This window comes from Epinephelus moara, chromosome 22, assembly GCF_006386435.1.
Source record: "Epinephelus moara isolate mb chromosome 22, YSFRI_EMoa_1.0, whole genome shotgun sequence".
NCBI lineage: Eukaryota > Metazoa > Chordata > Actinopteri > Perciformes > Serranidae > Epinephelus > Epinephelus moara.
Window position 1 is genome coordinate 1517405 of NC_065527.1, and position 12845 is coordinate 1530249.

At 43.7% G+C, this 12845-nt stretch overlaps 2 protein-coding genes across 3 annotated transcripts in view; one reads left to right on the plus strand and one right to left on the minus strand.

Moving 5' to 3' along the window:
- Window positions 1–12845, plus strand: part of bag6l (BCL2 associated athanogene 6, like) — an 82843-nt gene that overhangs the window by 22074 nt on the left and 47924 nt on the right. The gene's annotated exons all lie outside the window — the stretch shown is intronic.
- c22h6orf136 (chromosome 22 C6orf136 homolog) lies at window positions 560–8191 on the minus strand. Of its 2 annotated transcripts, none has more exons than XM_050035514.1 (7): window positions 8057–8191; window positions 4300–4524; window positions 3473–4153; window positions 2719–2807; window positions 2399–2599; window positions 2145–2214; window positions 560–882 (listed from the first exon to the last, which is right to left on the minus strand). In XM_050035514.1, the coding sequence occupies exons 2-7, from the start codon at window positions 4396–4398 to the stop codon at window positions 739–741; spliced, it is 1284 nt and encodes a 427-aa protein (XP_049891471.1). In that variant the 5' UTR covers window positions 4399–4524; window positions 8057–8191; the 3' UTR covers window positions 560–738. The 2 variants fall into 2 exon arrangements, with proteins under 2 accessions (XP_049891471.1, XP_049891470.1); XM_050035513.1 differs by having other exon boundaries at window positions 7931–8155.

A 12845-nucleotide genomic window follows, 5' to 3' on the forward strand; every position in this document is an offset into this window, starting at 1 on the left:
CCGCCCACATTTAAGAGGACTGTCTGAACAGACCGAGGGTCTAGGTACCATGTCTGAAGGCTTACTGCTGGTTCCAAAGGGACTGGACTGAAAGGGTTTGGTGGAGACGGGGCTTCAGACCCAGGCTGAAAATTACCGGAATTTTCTTTAAACCTACAGACCTGAGATTCAACTCTTGGCTCGAGAACACATCTAAGGTTACCCATCTGCACTGCTGCACATAGCCCTCCACAGACCAGCATCTCTGAGATTTCTGTCATCATGAGAGATGTTAAACTGTTCAGCAACATCCGTAATGTCGAGTTTAAAGGTGTGTGCAGGTTAAGAATAAAGGAGTTGTATCTGACCAAAAAAACCTTGGGGTTTTAAGAAGGGTTGGTTTTTGTGTAGTCGGTAATGTTTGAAGATTTGAGTCTGTTACAACAACAGCTGGCAGCTGACTGGCAGAGATGACCGTCATGTGACTCCTGAACCTGCTAACCCAGTTCTGTGCTCAGGTTAACCACCTCCATTATTTCACATCACAGCTACAGTGAAATGAGAGAAAGGAAAAGCAGTGTAAAGTCTTGACTTTGTGTTTAATTCAGGGGCAACATGGTGAGACTTTAGGACAGAGGGTCTGACCCTCCTCTTTAATGTGTTCCTATGTTGAGAATGAATGAAACTTTTCAGAGTCACATGGACCTTAGACACATTGTTGATTCCACTGGCCATTGTTCCTCTAGCGTCACACCGGGCTCAGTCTCTGCTCTGTCGCCGCGAGGACAGGAGGAGGGGCAGCAGGTTGAGAGCCGGTCGGTGCTCCTGCACCCCGAGCGCCACCAGAGCGCCCGCCAGGAGAGAAGTCACTCTGGGTAGGACAGGGGGCTGAACCGGCATCACCTGCAACACAGAGACGATCAAACAGGAAGCTCAGCATGATGAACAAACAGCTGATCATCTGGTTGAGATTTAACTGAAACACATTAATGACTTCATCTATATAAGGGTTCTTCCTGTGAAAATGTGCGATATTTTTGGGATGGGTACAGAGACCTGGTGTTAAACGGGCCATTAAGGATGATGGTATTGATAAGCTCAGACCTTAACCGTTCTGCTATCAGTGTTGGAGAAATTCAGAAGATATATTTCTTGTTCTTTGGGGTTACATAACGTTATCTTGTAGGCTTGTGCTGGTTTGAAAATTTTCCAGCTGGTTTGATTTAAAGCCAAATATCTAACTGAGCCGATATATCGAATTATATACCTAATTTTACCACTGCAGGTCACATTTGAGCTATTTTTCCCAATAAAAGCCCATTATAGGTGTAATGCGCTTCAAATCCACTAGGTGGCGGTAATGCTGTATTAACCGCCAATACACACAAGGTTACACAAGAAGAAGAAGCAGCAGAAGGACACCAAGACGTTAGGGCAAAGACGGGGGATAAACCAGTAATAATAGTAGTAATAGTACAGTATAGTGTATACTGTATAGTACAGTAGTAATCCAGTATCTTCGGTTAGGGCAACAAACTGAATGACTGCTGACTCCCTCGCACTCTTCCCCGCCCCCATTGAAAGTTGATTTCTCGCAGCAGCAGCAGACAGCTGAGCGGAGCTGCGGAGTCCCTCTGCAGCCTCTGAGCCAAACTAAACAAAACACTTGTAGGCTCCTCCACTTCATTTATTAACAAACACAAACCTTATTAAGTTGTCATAATGCATGTTACAATGCAAGATAAGCTGAATATAGTCCCTTGACACGCCGCTGATGGGAAAAGCTTCTTTTTTTTTTTCTCCCCCCGCCCCCCCCCCGGTTTATCCGTTTGACGAGAACTAAACCGGGTGGAGCTCTTAAACCGGACCGAACCGGTTAAACTGGAAATCGGCACAAGCCTATTATCTTGTACAGATTAAGACATTCATGACTAATGCATTTTTGCTACAGAGGAGAGCTCTCTTTTTTTTAACGTCTTGCGGACATCGACTTCAGGACGAGTGTAACTTCACAAAACAAATTAAAATTTCTGTGTGAACATTAAATATCTTTGAACAATATTGCATTCTGTTTTTATTTATGTTTCACACTACGTACGAACTCTGCTGGCGTTAGGTTTGTATGTCAGCAGGTACTTGAAGGTATCAAACAGTTCTCTGCTCACCTTCTCAACTTTATGACAGTGAATGAGTCCATCCTGCCCGATGTAAAAGGTAGAGAATGCATCATATGACCTGGAACATGAAGTTACATTATCAACCGCTGTGACAAGAGTTAAAACAAAATACCTAAAATCAAACACCCTGCGTATTTAATAAAGGACAGGCTTTGACTTTAACATCCTCTCATCAGACCGAACTAGTAACATCTGTGTAACAGCTCCACCTGCTGTCTGGACCTGGATGTGCAGTGTGTTACCTGTACAGCTGAGATTTGTCTTTGCGATAGAAGCGCAGCAGCAGAGAGTAGAAGGGAAGGCCCCTGATCCTCCAGCGAGCCTTGATGGTCCCGTCCTCCATGTGCTTGGTGAGCTTCAGCACCTCCAGCTGAGCCCGGGCGTAGTAACATAGACACAGGAGGCGCCACAGGGAGAGGGTCAGCTGGTACACCGTGCGGCCTCTACGATGACACACACACACACACACACACAGGGAAGGTCAGGTCACACAGGAAGTGAAAACTTAAACACTGTATTTAATCAGAGCATCAGAGTGTCTGCGATGAATCAGCAGCTTCACCTGGTCTTTGTGTTTAAGAGGCCGTTGATGAATTCCATATCCAAAGAGTACATGCTGTAGTCGTGGTTCTTCATGAAGAAACTTGGAAGCTGCAGAACAAGAAAGTCACCACTTAGTACCTTTTAGCACAATCACAGTCTACAGCAGAGTCCTGCAGCGGGGCAGGTACCTGACAGGTAACAACACGAGGGTGAGAACTAAAATATATTTTTTATTCTTCAGAATAAAACAAAGTAAAAAGATGTGCAGTGACGATGCCATCTCCACTGCACTACACACAGCCCTCACACACCTGGAAAACCCCAACAGTTACGTCAGGATGCTGTTCAACTACAGCTCGGCATTCAACTCCATAAATCCAGATAAACTGATCAGCAAGCTGCAAACATTCGGTCAGGGAGCCCAGCTCTGTCAGTGGATTACAGACTCAGCACTTGTCAAATTCGCAGATGACACAACCATAGTTGGACTCTTCTTAAGTAGTAAAGAAACAGCCGACAGGGAAGAAGTCCAGAGCCTGTGCGCCTGGCGCAGGGACATCTGTATCTACACTGGGTATAAATCACTTCCATATACATTTAGTGTCTACAATCTCCATCTTTATGAACCCTGTGAAGTGACAACAAAAATAATAAATACCACAGCTGTGTCGTGTGCCCTTCACTGACTTCATGTCACAGGACGTCTCGGTTTCAAGGTGATGATGTGCTGTGCAGCTTTAACTCATGTATCCAGACACTGTGAGCATTCTTACCTCTATCCTCAGTCGTTCATACATCACGGCCAGTTTCTCCTCTCCTTCACTGTCTCCGTCAGCGTGCTCCCCCTCTGCTCTCTCTAAATGGCTACACAGAGAGGTGGAGGGCGGCGGCGGCGGCTCCACAGGCTTACTGTCAAGTCCAAAATCCTGCCCAGACTCAGGCCTGCTGCCGGGCAGCGGCTCCGTGCCTGGGCAATGAAAACAATAGAACTGAGAGCCATACATGAACGGCGCCGGACACCTCTCAGCTTCAAACAGGCTCCTGAAGCAGCCGTGTTCTCTCTTTACAGCATCAACGCTGTTTCTCTTGAAGCTGTCGACGCTGATGTCATCCTCTCTGCTGCCGTCCACCGTGGTCAGCGGGAAGGAGAACTCGGAGGACCTGTGAGGCCCCAGAGCGAGGAGCTCTCCTACTTTACTGCGACTAAACAGAGGGATCTCCAGCAGGGTGTGGAGGGCGTCTGACTCACCCTGTCGCACCAGCACGCACACGCTCAGAGACTCCTCCCAGTCTTCCTCATAGTACGCTCCAGTCTGAGGCTGGCTGGCATGGTGGAACGGGTGGGACAGCGCCGGCTGCTTAATGTTCTGATACCTCAGGCTGTTGGGGGGCACCAGAGCCCATGATGCACTGCTCAGGGGGCGTGTCTGACGGAGCCACTGACAGTCGGTTGCCTGAATGAGTAACAAGGACATGGTTAGAGAACAGCACGAGCTCTGACGTGATTGTTCGCTATTAGGTCGTGAGATTCAGAGACAAATGACCCGCTGCAGGTCCAGGACATGGTGAGGCCATCTTAGCACAAAGACTGAGCGCATACCTGACTGAGACTCCAGCTCTGTCTTCTGATGGCTTGCCTTCTGCCATGGCTGCGGACACAACCCACCCAGAAGGCCACGCCCCCTCTGCTCACAGCCATTCACCACAGGGGCAGGGGCAACCCCAGTCACCAGCTCAGCCCCACAGCACGCACGACACGGCAAAGACACGCAGACTCTGACTCTGGACGACTCCCAGCTACGGCAGCAGGCTCTCTACCTCCAACCTGAGAGCACAGAGGAGAGACGGCAGAGCTCGTTACAGTTGGTTGGAAAGGGTTAACAGTGGTGCTGTCCAAACAGAAATTATATTAATATCTGCTGGAAATATTCACCAGCAAAAATGCCAAATAGTTACTGGTCCTGACGTCTCAAATGAAAGGATTTATTTACCGGGAGATCAGTGAGACCAGAGCTGCAACAATTAGCTAATTAATCAATGATCAATCACTCTGGAGCCTGGAGGATTGTGACGGGCTTTTCTTTTATTATTTCTGACCTTGTATAAACTCAGATCAGCCTTCCTGGATCGTGTTTCATTAACTGAGGACACACGCCCTCACAGCTGCTCTGCAGAGCTGAGGGAGCTGCAGCGATGGTGATGACTCTCTGAGGGTTTGTCTCTATGAAACACCTTTCACATTATACAGTGAAGTGACGAAACAATCATCTGCAGCTTTGAAGAGAAAGAATTAAGACTGCACTGGTATCATAATGGCAGATACTAAATGTTGTGGACAGGGATGCATGATAATATGGCACGTCATCAGTCTCAGCCAAAACTATTTTTCTTATTTTGCACAATGAATTAATATTACCTACTAAGGCTGTGTTTATGATAGCACTGGTGTAAGTTTTACTATGATATGAAAAATTTATATCGTGATACTCACTATATTTCGATGTTTTGACATACTGACGTCATGCTGTTACCCACCGCAACAACAAACATGGCTGGAAGTGAAATCATCACAGACTCCTTGGTGGTTCCAAAAAGAGGAGCAGCGTCAGTAGTGTAGAATAAACTGTGGCGTCCTGAATGTTTTCCTTCTCTTAGCGCTCAGAGGGAACTCATTCAGCGGCTCCTCTGGCAGCAGCACAGCGTCTCTCCCTCTCCTCTCTGATTCTGTCACAAACCTTTGCTGATGGAAACCTACGTGAATAAACTCCATATATGTGACTGTATCATAACAGCCTGTCACAGGTTACAGCTGATGGTTAGAGATGATTTATATATATAGATCCCAGGGGACATTTTTTGTATTTGGAAGCTGTTTAAATGTGTAATCAGTGGTAGATTTGATTTAGTTGAACTATTAATATTGTAACAGAATCTGAATCTCACTCTGAGTTACTGTTGTTGTTCACAAACTAAAGAAATGAGAGATCAGTTTAGTTTTTACTGAATATTTGATGCAAACTGTGAAACTAGATCACTGATTTTGGTGCAATTTTAAGTTATCTTTATTTCCACCTGGACCTTATGCTCTGCCATTTCTCCTCTAACCATCAGCTGTAACCTGTGACAGGCTGTTATGATACAGTCACATATATGGAGTTTATTCACGTAGGTTTCCATCAGCAAAGGTTTGTGACAGAATCAGAGAGGAGAGGGAGAGACGCTGTGCTGCTGCCAGAGGAGCCGCTGAATGAGTTCCCTCTGAGCACTAAAGGTGCGGACACACCAACCCGACATCAAAGAACTAGCAGCAATGAAAGCCAACTGTGGCGTCGTCTACGTCGCCTCACGTCACCCTGTGTCAGTTGCATTTGAACACACTACACGGACTACATCCGACGGCCAAGTAGCATGTACATTCTGCGTCTGCGTGAGAGAGAGCGGAGTGAGAGAGTGGTACATCCTGTCAGCCGAGGGGTTTCCTATCTGTGCAGCCGAGCACCGCAGCACCTCCACGGACTATTACATCCAGACGGTCCCGGTGTTTCCTCCGCAGGCTCCACTTCACTCAGCTGCCCGATAAACCTGCTGCTTCTTCCCACTTTAACCTGAATAACAAACCAGGGCTCGGTGCTCCGGTTGGATCCAAACGGAGAGCCGGGGCTAGCTCAGAGACTAGCGGAGGCTAACTGGCTGTGCTTCCCTCCAGTCATGCTGCGGCTAACGCTCCGCTAGCCGCTCCCAGCTAGCTCCGGTTTGTTATTCAGGTTAAAGTGTGAAGAAGCAGCGGGTCTGTGGGGCAGCTGAGTGAAGTGGAGCCTGAGGAGGAAGCACCGGTTAGCCCCGGTTTCACTACAGGCAGATTCACTCGCTACAGGGGCGAGGAAATAAAACCTGAACAGCCAATCAGAGTGATCTCTCTCACCGACAAGCTCCGCCACCGATTCAACATGCTCAATCGGCTGAAAAGCCGCCGACGCCGAAGTGCCGACGGTGTGGGACACATCGCAAAAACTAGGCCGACAGACGCTCACCGACGGCCCGACTTTGGTCGACGACCCGACTTTGGTCGACGGTCAACCGTCGGCTTGGTGTGTCAGGGCCTGTGTCAGTAAAACATTCAGGACGCCACAGTTTATTCTACACTACTGAAGCTGCTCCTCTTTTTGGAACCACCAAGGAGTCTGTGATCATTTCACTTTCAGCCGTGCTAGTTGTTGCCGTGGGTAACAGCATGATGTCAAAATGTCAACAAGTCAAAATATCTCGAGTATCACGATATGAATTTCTCATATTGTATCAAAACTGTGCAGCTTTAAAGAGAACAGGTTGGTATCATATCAGCAGATACTTAACACTGTAGAATCTGTGCAGGAAAAGAAAAGTCGAACAAAATAGTTGATGGATTTTTCCTTTAACCTGAGTCTCCTCCTGCGGTCTCTGCAGACTGAGCCAAGAGCACATGACCTGCAGCACACCACGAATTAATGACCACGGACTCCATGGTGACAGCTGAGACTGAATGAGGCAGAGGCAGAAGTCTAACACGACTCTGTCCTCACAACTAATAATGTCCAGAGGTGTGAAGGTCTATACATGTTTAATGTTCCCTTTGGGTTGATCACAGCTACATGAGCAAAGTAGTGTGAAGACATAACTTGGTAACACGAGAAGGACATGACGTGGTTTGTCACATTTGATATATATAAAGCATTCATATAAGATAACCCATGTATAAGGCATAAAGCAGTAATCAAAATAACATGTGACATGGCTGCATATTCCTTTATCATAAGATAATGCTGGTAATTTCTACACATAGCGACACTCCACATGATTCAGTGACCTATGAGTAACTATTATTGTACTGACCTGTGTAAACGTTACTGTTACGTTACTGTGTGTTGATTAAATTAATTACACTAATATAAAAACACTACCGTCACGATTTATCACATTAGCATTATCATCATTTTATGTAATGCAGTCACCGCCTATGTTATCAAACAGCTGCATTTACAGCTCCTGCTCACTGCTTATTATATGACTATATATTTATCTTACTATAAAACCCGGGACTCGTGGTATGTCCTCCTTCTGCTGCCCATACAACACTAGCTGTTAGCTAGCTGTCCAACTTGACAGCCAGTGATAGCTGCTAGCTTGTTATGCTAGCTAGCTAACGGCTAGTAGCGAGCTAGCCACCGGCTTGACAAACGTCCCTGTAATGTTACCTTTTACATATAAAACCCGGCTGCAGTTGGTGTGGACGCTGTGCCTCTCCGGGTCCGGGTGTGTGCGGTGGTCACGGGTGGGTTAAGGCTGGTAACGAGCTGGTTATCGTCACATAGCTGACTTACACAAATGTCATTCCGCCGCTGAGTGTCCTTGTCCCGGCCAACACGCCTCACGCAGCCCGGCGTAATGCTGCCTTCACTGCTGTCGGAAATACCAGCACTGCCTCTGTGTACCAAGAATAAGGCAGAGGATGTGGAAGTTATAGAAAGTCCACAAATGATGACGTGTACCGTTTATTTTTCAGTCACATCAAACATCTAGACGATGTGTTTAACCCCCTATTTTATGACGTCAGACCAAACTTCCTGCTCTCGGTGCTTCAGTGCACTTTAGAGACCATGAGCTGCAGAGAGGACGCCTTCAAGTGCTGATAAGCTGCCAATGGAGGAGATAGAGGCCACTGATGTCAAGACAAGGAAGCTTCTCACAGTGCAGGGAGGGTTTCAGCCCAAGTCCAGCACCCTGAGACCGTGCCCTGAGTCCGGCACCCTGAGACCGTGCACTGAGTCCGGCACCCTGAGACCGTGCACTGAGTCCAGCACCCTGAGACCGTACGCTGAGTCCGGCACCCTGAGACCGTACGCTGAGTCCGGCACCCTGAGACCGTACCCTAAGTCCGGCACTCTGAGACCGTGCACTGAGTCCGGCACCCTGAGTCCGGCACCCTGAGACCGTACCCTAAGTCCGGCACCCTGAGACCGTGCACTGAGTCCGGCACCCTGAGACCGGCACCCTGAGACCGTACGCTGAGTCCATCTTTGAGCCAGAACAACTGATGGTTTAAAAAATGAGTCCATCTTTGAGCCAGAACAACTGATGGTTTAAAAAATGAATCATGAAGACATTTAATTTGATTCATCTCTCAGCCTCTGTGGCAGCTGCTAACTTCTGTATTTATATCTGTAATATGACCATCTTTGTCAACAGCTGACTGTGAGAGGAAAAGAACTCAGCTGGAATCAAACCTACAACCTCTGGATGATGATGATCAGTGACTGTGTTCTATGACAATATCCTGCACATGTTACTGTATTATATTCAGAGCAGTGTCATGTGTGGCCCTCAGCAGCAGAGGGCAGTGTGTCCACTCAGGAATCAATATGCTTTTTACCTTCACTCATTCATTTGAGTTATTTTATTACATTATTTTTAGTTTAGTTTATAAGGTTAAAATCAAACAAAATATTGTTTGCCAGCAATAATAACAAACAGTTTTACAGTAGATCAAAGACATGTGTGGGTAATGTTGGAATAAACATGATTATGTTTTAAAGAGGAGACCAAAGCTACAGATACATAAATAATTTCCAGTATTTCTACACCTGCACTTGTTTCAAACAGTGAGACTGAGGGTGAGATTAAAACCATGAACATTATAACTGTGTTTCAGGACAGGAAATCATTATTGGCTATTATTGACTGGCTTCTTTTTATTTTAAATAATATTCATAAGAATATGATGTAACCTAAAAATGTTAATAGGTTGCAGACTTTAGGGTAAAAATTTTTTAATGATTAATATTTTATTGATTTTATTTTTGCTTTTTTTCTACATAAACAGTCACTGCATTAATAAATCAAATAAATGTCTGTCAGGCCATTTAAAGGTAAAACGGACACACAGTTTGTATAAATGAAACAACCTTACAGCACGTCACTGTATGAGTCAGATCATTTAAACAATATTAATCCTGATGCCTCACTATAACTCTCTGACTCCACTCCCTCCTTCTTATTTCACTCACAGGCTCTGCTGAGTTGCTTTTATTTTATTAACAGTATCTGTACTTTACTCTGAGTCGTTATATTTTGTCAACTTTCACTTTTACTCCACTACATTTCCCCGAAGTATCTTATTACAAATTAGAGAAGGAAGGGAGGATGAAGTGAAAACTGGATTTTGTTCTTTAAATCTTTTAAGTGTAATCTACGCTCCATTTTTTAATGTGGTGTTCATGTTGAGAAGAAATAAACTTTATAATCCCCAGAATTCTGACCACTTCCTGTTTTTATTTACAACATGTACTTGTACTTTTACTTTCAATACTTAGGTACATTCAGTTTTATAAAGTTACTTTTGATACCTAAGTACAGTAAACATCAGGTACTTTAAGTAATATTCTAACAGGTGACTTTAACTTTTACCAAAGTCATTTTCTGGTACAGTATCTGTACTTTTACTCAAGTCAGGCCTCAGCCACCACTCAATAAGACGACTGGCTGCTGAAGCTGTGATGTTAAACAGGAATGAATCATCATAACTTCAACATTAGACGGTGACTCTTCTTCATCAACACACAGGTCATTTTAGTGGAGGACTGGACCTGACTGTGGAACCCACCAGAAGAGTTAACTAGCACCTACCAAACACACACAATATGACAATACAGAAAAGAAAAACAATGGAAAGTGCTGCAGGCCATAAAAAGCCTTTCAACATAGATAGAATACATTAAAACAGAATAAATAAACATTAAACAAAGGACAGCCCTAGCTGGAATTAAAAGCTATTCTATAAAGGTAGGTCTGAGCTTAGATTTAAAAAGGCCGAGATCAGTAGTGGTGTGAATGTCAGGGTGGAGCTTGTTCCACAGTCTTGGAGCAGCAACAGCGAACGAACCGTCACCTGACTGTCTGTACCTCGACCCTGGGACGTCTAACAGAAGCTGAGCAGACGAGCGCAGGGCCCTGCCTCTATCTCTGACAGGTAGAGAGGAGCCAGGCCGTTAATGGCATCAAAAACAAACAACAAAAGTTTGTTAAAAAAATCATGATACATTTTTAACGATTGTTTACACACTAACATCATAAATAATACACAGTTATTGAAACTCGACACACGAGGAGCAAAACGTCAGACACACGTGAAGACACAGGTAACCAGAGTCAGGTTTGTTCAACACACAACACATGTGATAGAGGACAGCTTTAAAGACAGAGTGAGAGGAGGACGAAGAAGAGGAGGAAGAGGCAGAGGAGTGTGTCGAGTTTCAATAACTGTGTATTATCTTTAATTTCAGTGTGTAAACAATTGTAAAAACTGTACTTTGTTTATGTTCCTGCTAAAAAAGAATCCACTGGTTTAACTTAAAAAATAATGTAGGCTACAGTTTGCATCTTTTGAAGTCGTTCTAACTCTGACGTTATTGAGTCCTGTGAGTCTTTATAATCTGACAAACTAAATTAATTTAATATAACCAGCATGCTTTGCTTTGGCATCAAAAGCTTAATTAACCAAATTAATATTTATCCAAAAGCTGTGTTGATATTTAGAGATGAAATTATTTTATTTAATATTCTAACTTATTATTTTTAATTCAGTCCTGTTTAGAAAAGTCAAAATTGTTTTTGATTTTTGACAAACTTCTTTAAATAATTTGTCAACTGACTGAAACACATTAAGAGAAACAAACCTGATTTTTTATGGTAATTATTTTAAACATCATCAAGTGTCATCTTCAGTTCAAAAATGAGAATAAACAGATTTGTGTTCATATTTACATCATGCTGCAAATGAAATTACCAAAGACATACAGTCACAGTGTTTTTATATTCAGCATGTGTGATTAGAGAAGTAGAAATGTTTGAATGTTTTAGATGTAGCACGGCCGTGTGCAGCTGGAGGTGGAAGGATGTAATTATCTGGTGTTTGTAAAGTTTGGAAGCAAAAGTTTAATTTTTAGAAGAGTTGATATAGTTTTGAATGTAGTGCTCACTTATTTATGTGTATCTGGTATCTGTGTGTGTGTGTGTGTGTGTGTGTGTGTGTGTGTATGTGTGTGTGCAGTTTTAACAAACAGGGCTTCGGTTTCAGGATCTGTGTTTTCACAGTAGTGAAAAACTGTAATTCTTAGTAATGGCAGAAAGTTAGCAGCTGAGTGGAGGAACATGAATTGACCCAAATTAATTTATTTTATAAAAGTTCCTCCACCGTCCTCACTCTTCTCATATTCTCTCACACAGCAGGCTGCATTTTAAATATAGTTGGAAATATCTGCACCACAACAAAGCTCCGTCAGCTCTTTATAACTTCTTCATTTGGAAATTAAACTTTTCAAAACTCATTAAAGAAATTTACAGCCGTAAAACAGCCGGCTGCAGTGCCACATTAACAACAACACAAGAGCCAACGCTCTATAATAAACTTCATAAACCAACACAGGCTGAAACTCATTCCAATAACAATATCCACAAAACTTCAATAACAGAAGCTCGAGATGTCACAAAGAAGAAATCACATTATTTTATTAATATTCCTGTTGTTATATTAAACTGAGCAGCTCATCACACTGTGTCAACCCCCAAACGTTTAATGTAAAGTCTCCACAAATGTCCCCGACTGTCAAAATGACAAACACCTTAGGTTCCAGATCACCACACTCTATGAAATGATCTTATTTTGGAAACAGCTTGCACTCAAAACCTTTAGTTTAGTTCAGCACAGTAACATTAAAGTGTTGAGACAAAATAAATGTGTCACATGACTCTCGTCTGACAGGAAGTTTATGTCAGTTTATAACTGTTTTTGTTGTTTCAGTGTTTAACTCTGTGTCACATGAACATGAAAACATTGAGGACACATTTGACATTTCTCAAACTTCATTGAACTATAAAAACAAATGTGAAGTGAACAACGACAGTGTTGTTAATTTTCCTTAAACTAATTTGGCTGAATCAGTGTTCTGAATTATTCAACACACATCTCACTATATAATGACTAAAACTCTGTGTGTGTGTGTGTGTGTGTGTGTGTGTGTCTGTTCCATGTTTTTCTCCTCACTGACTTGGTCAATCCATGTGAAATTTGGCACAGTGGTAGAGGGTCATGGGAGGATGTGAATGAAGCAATAT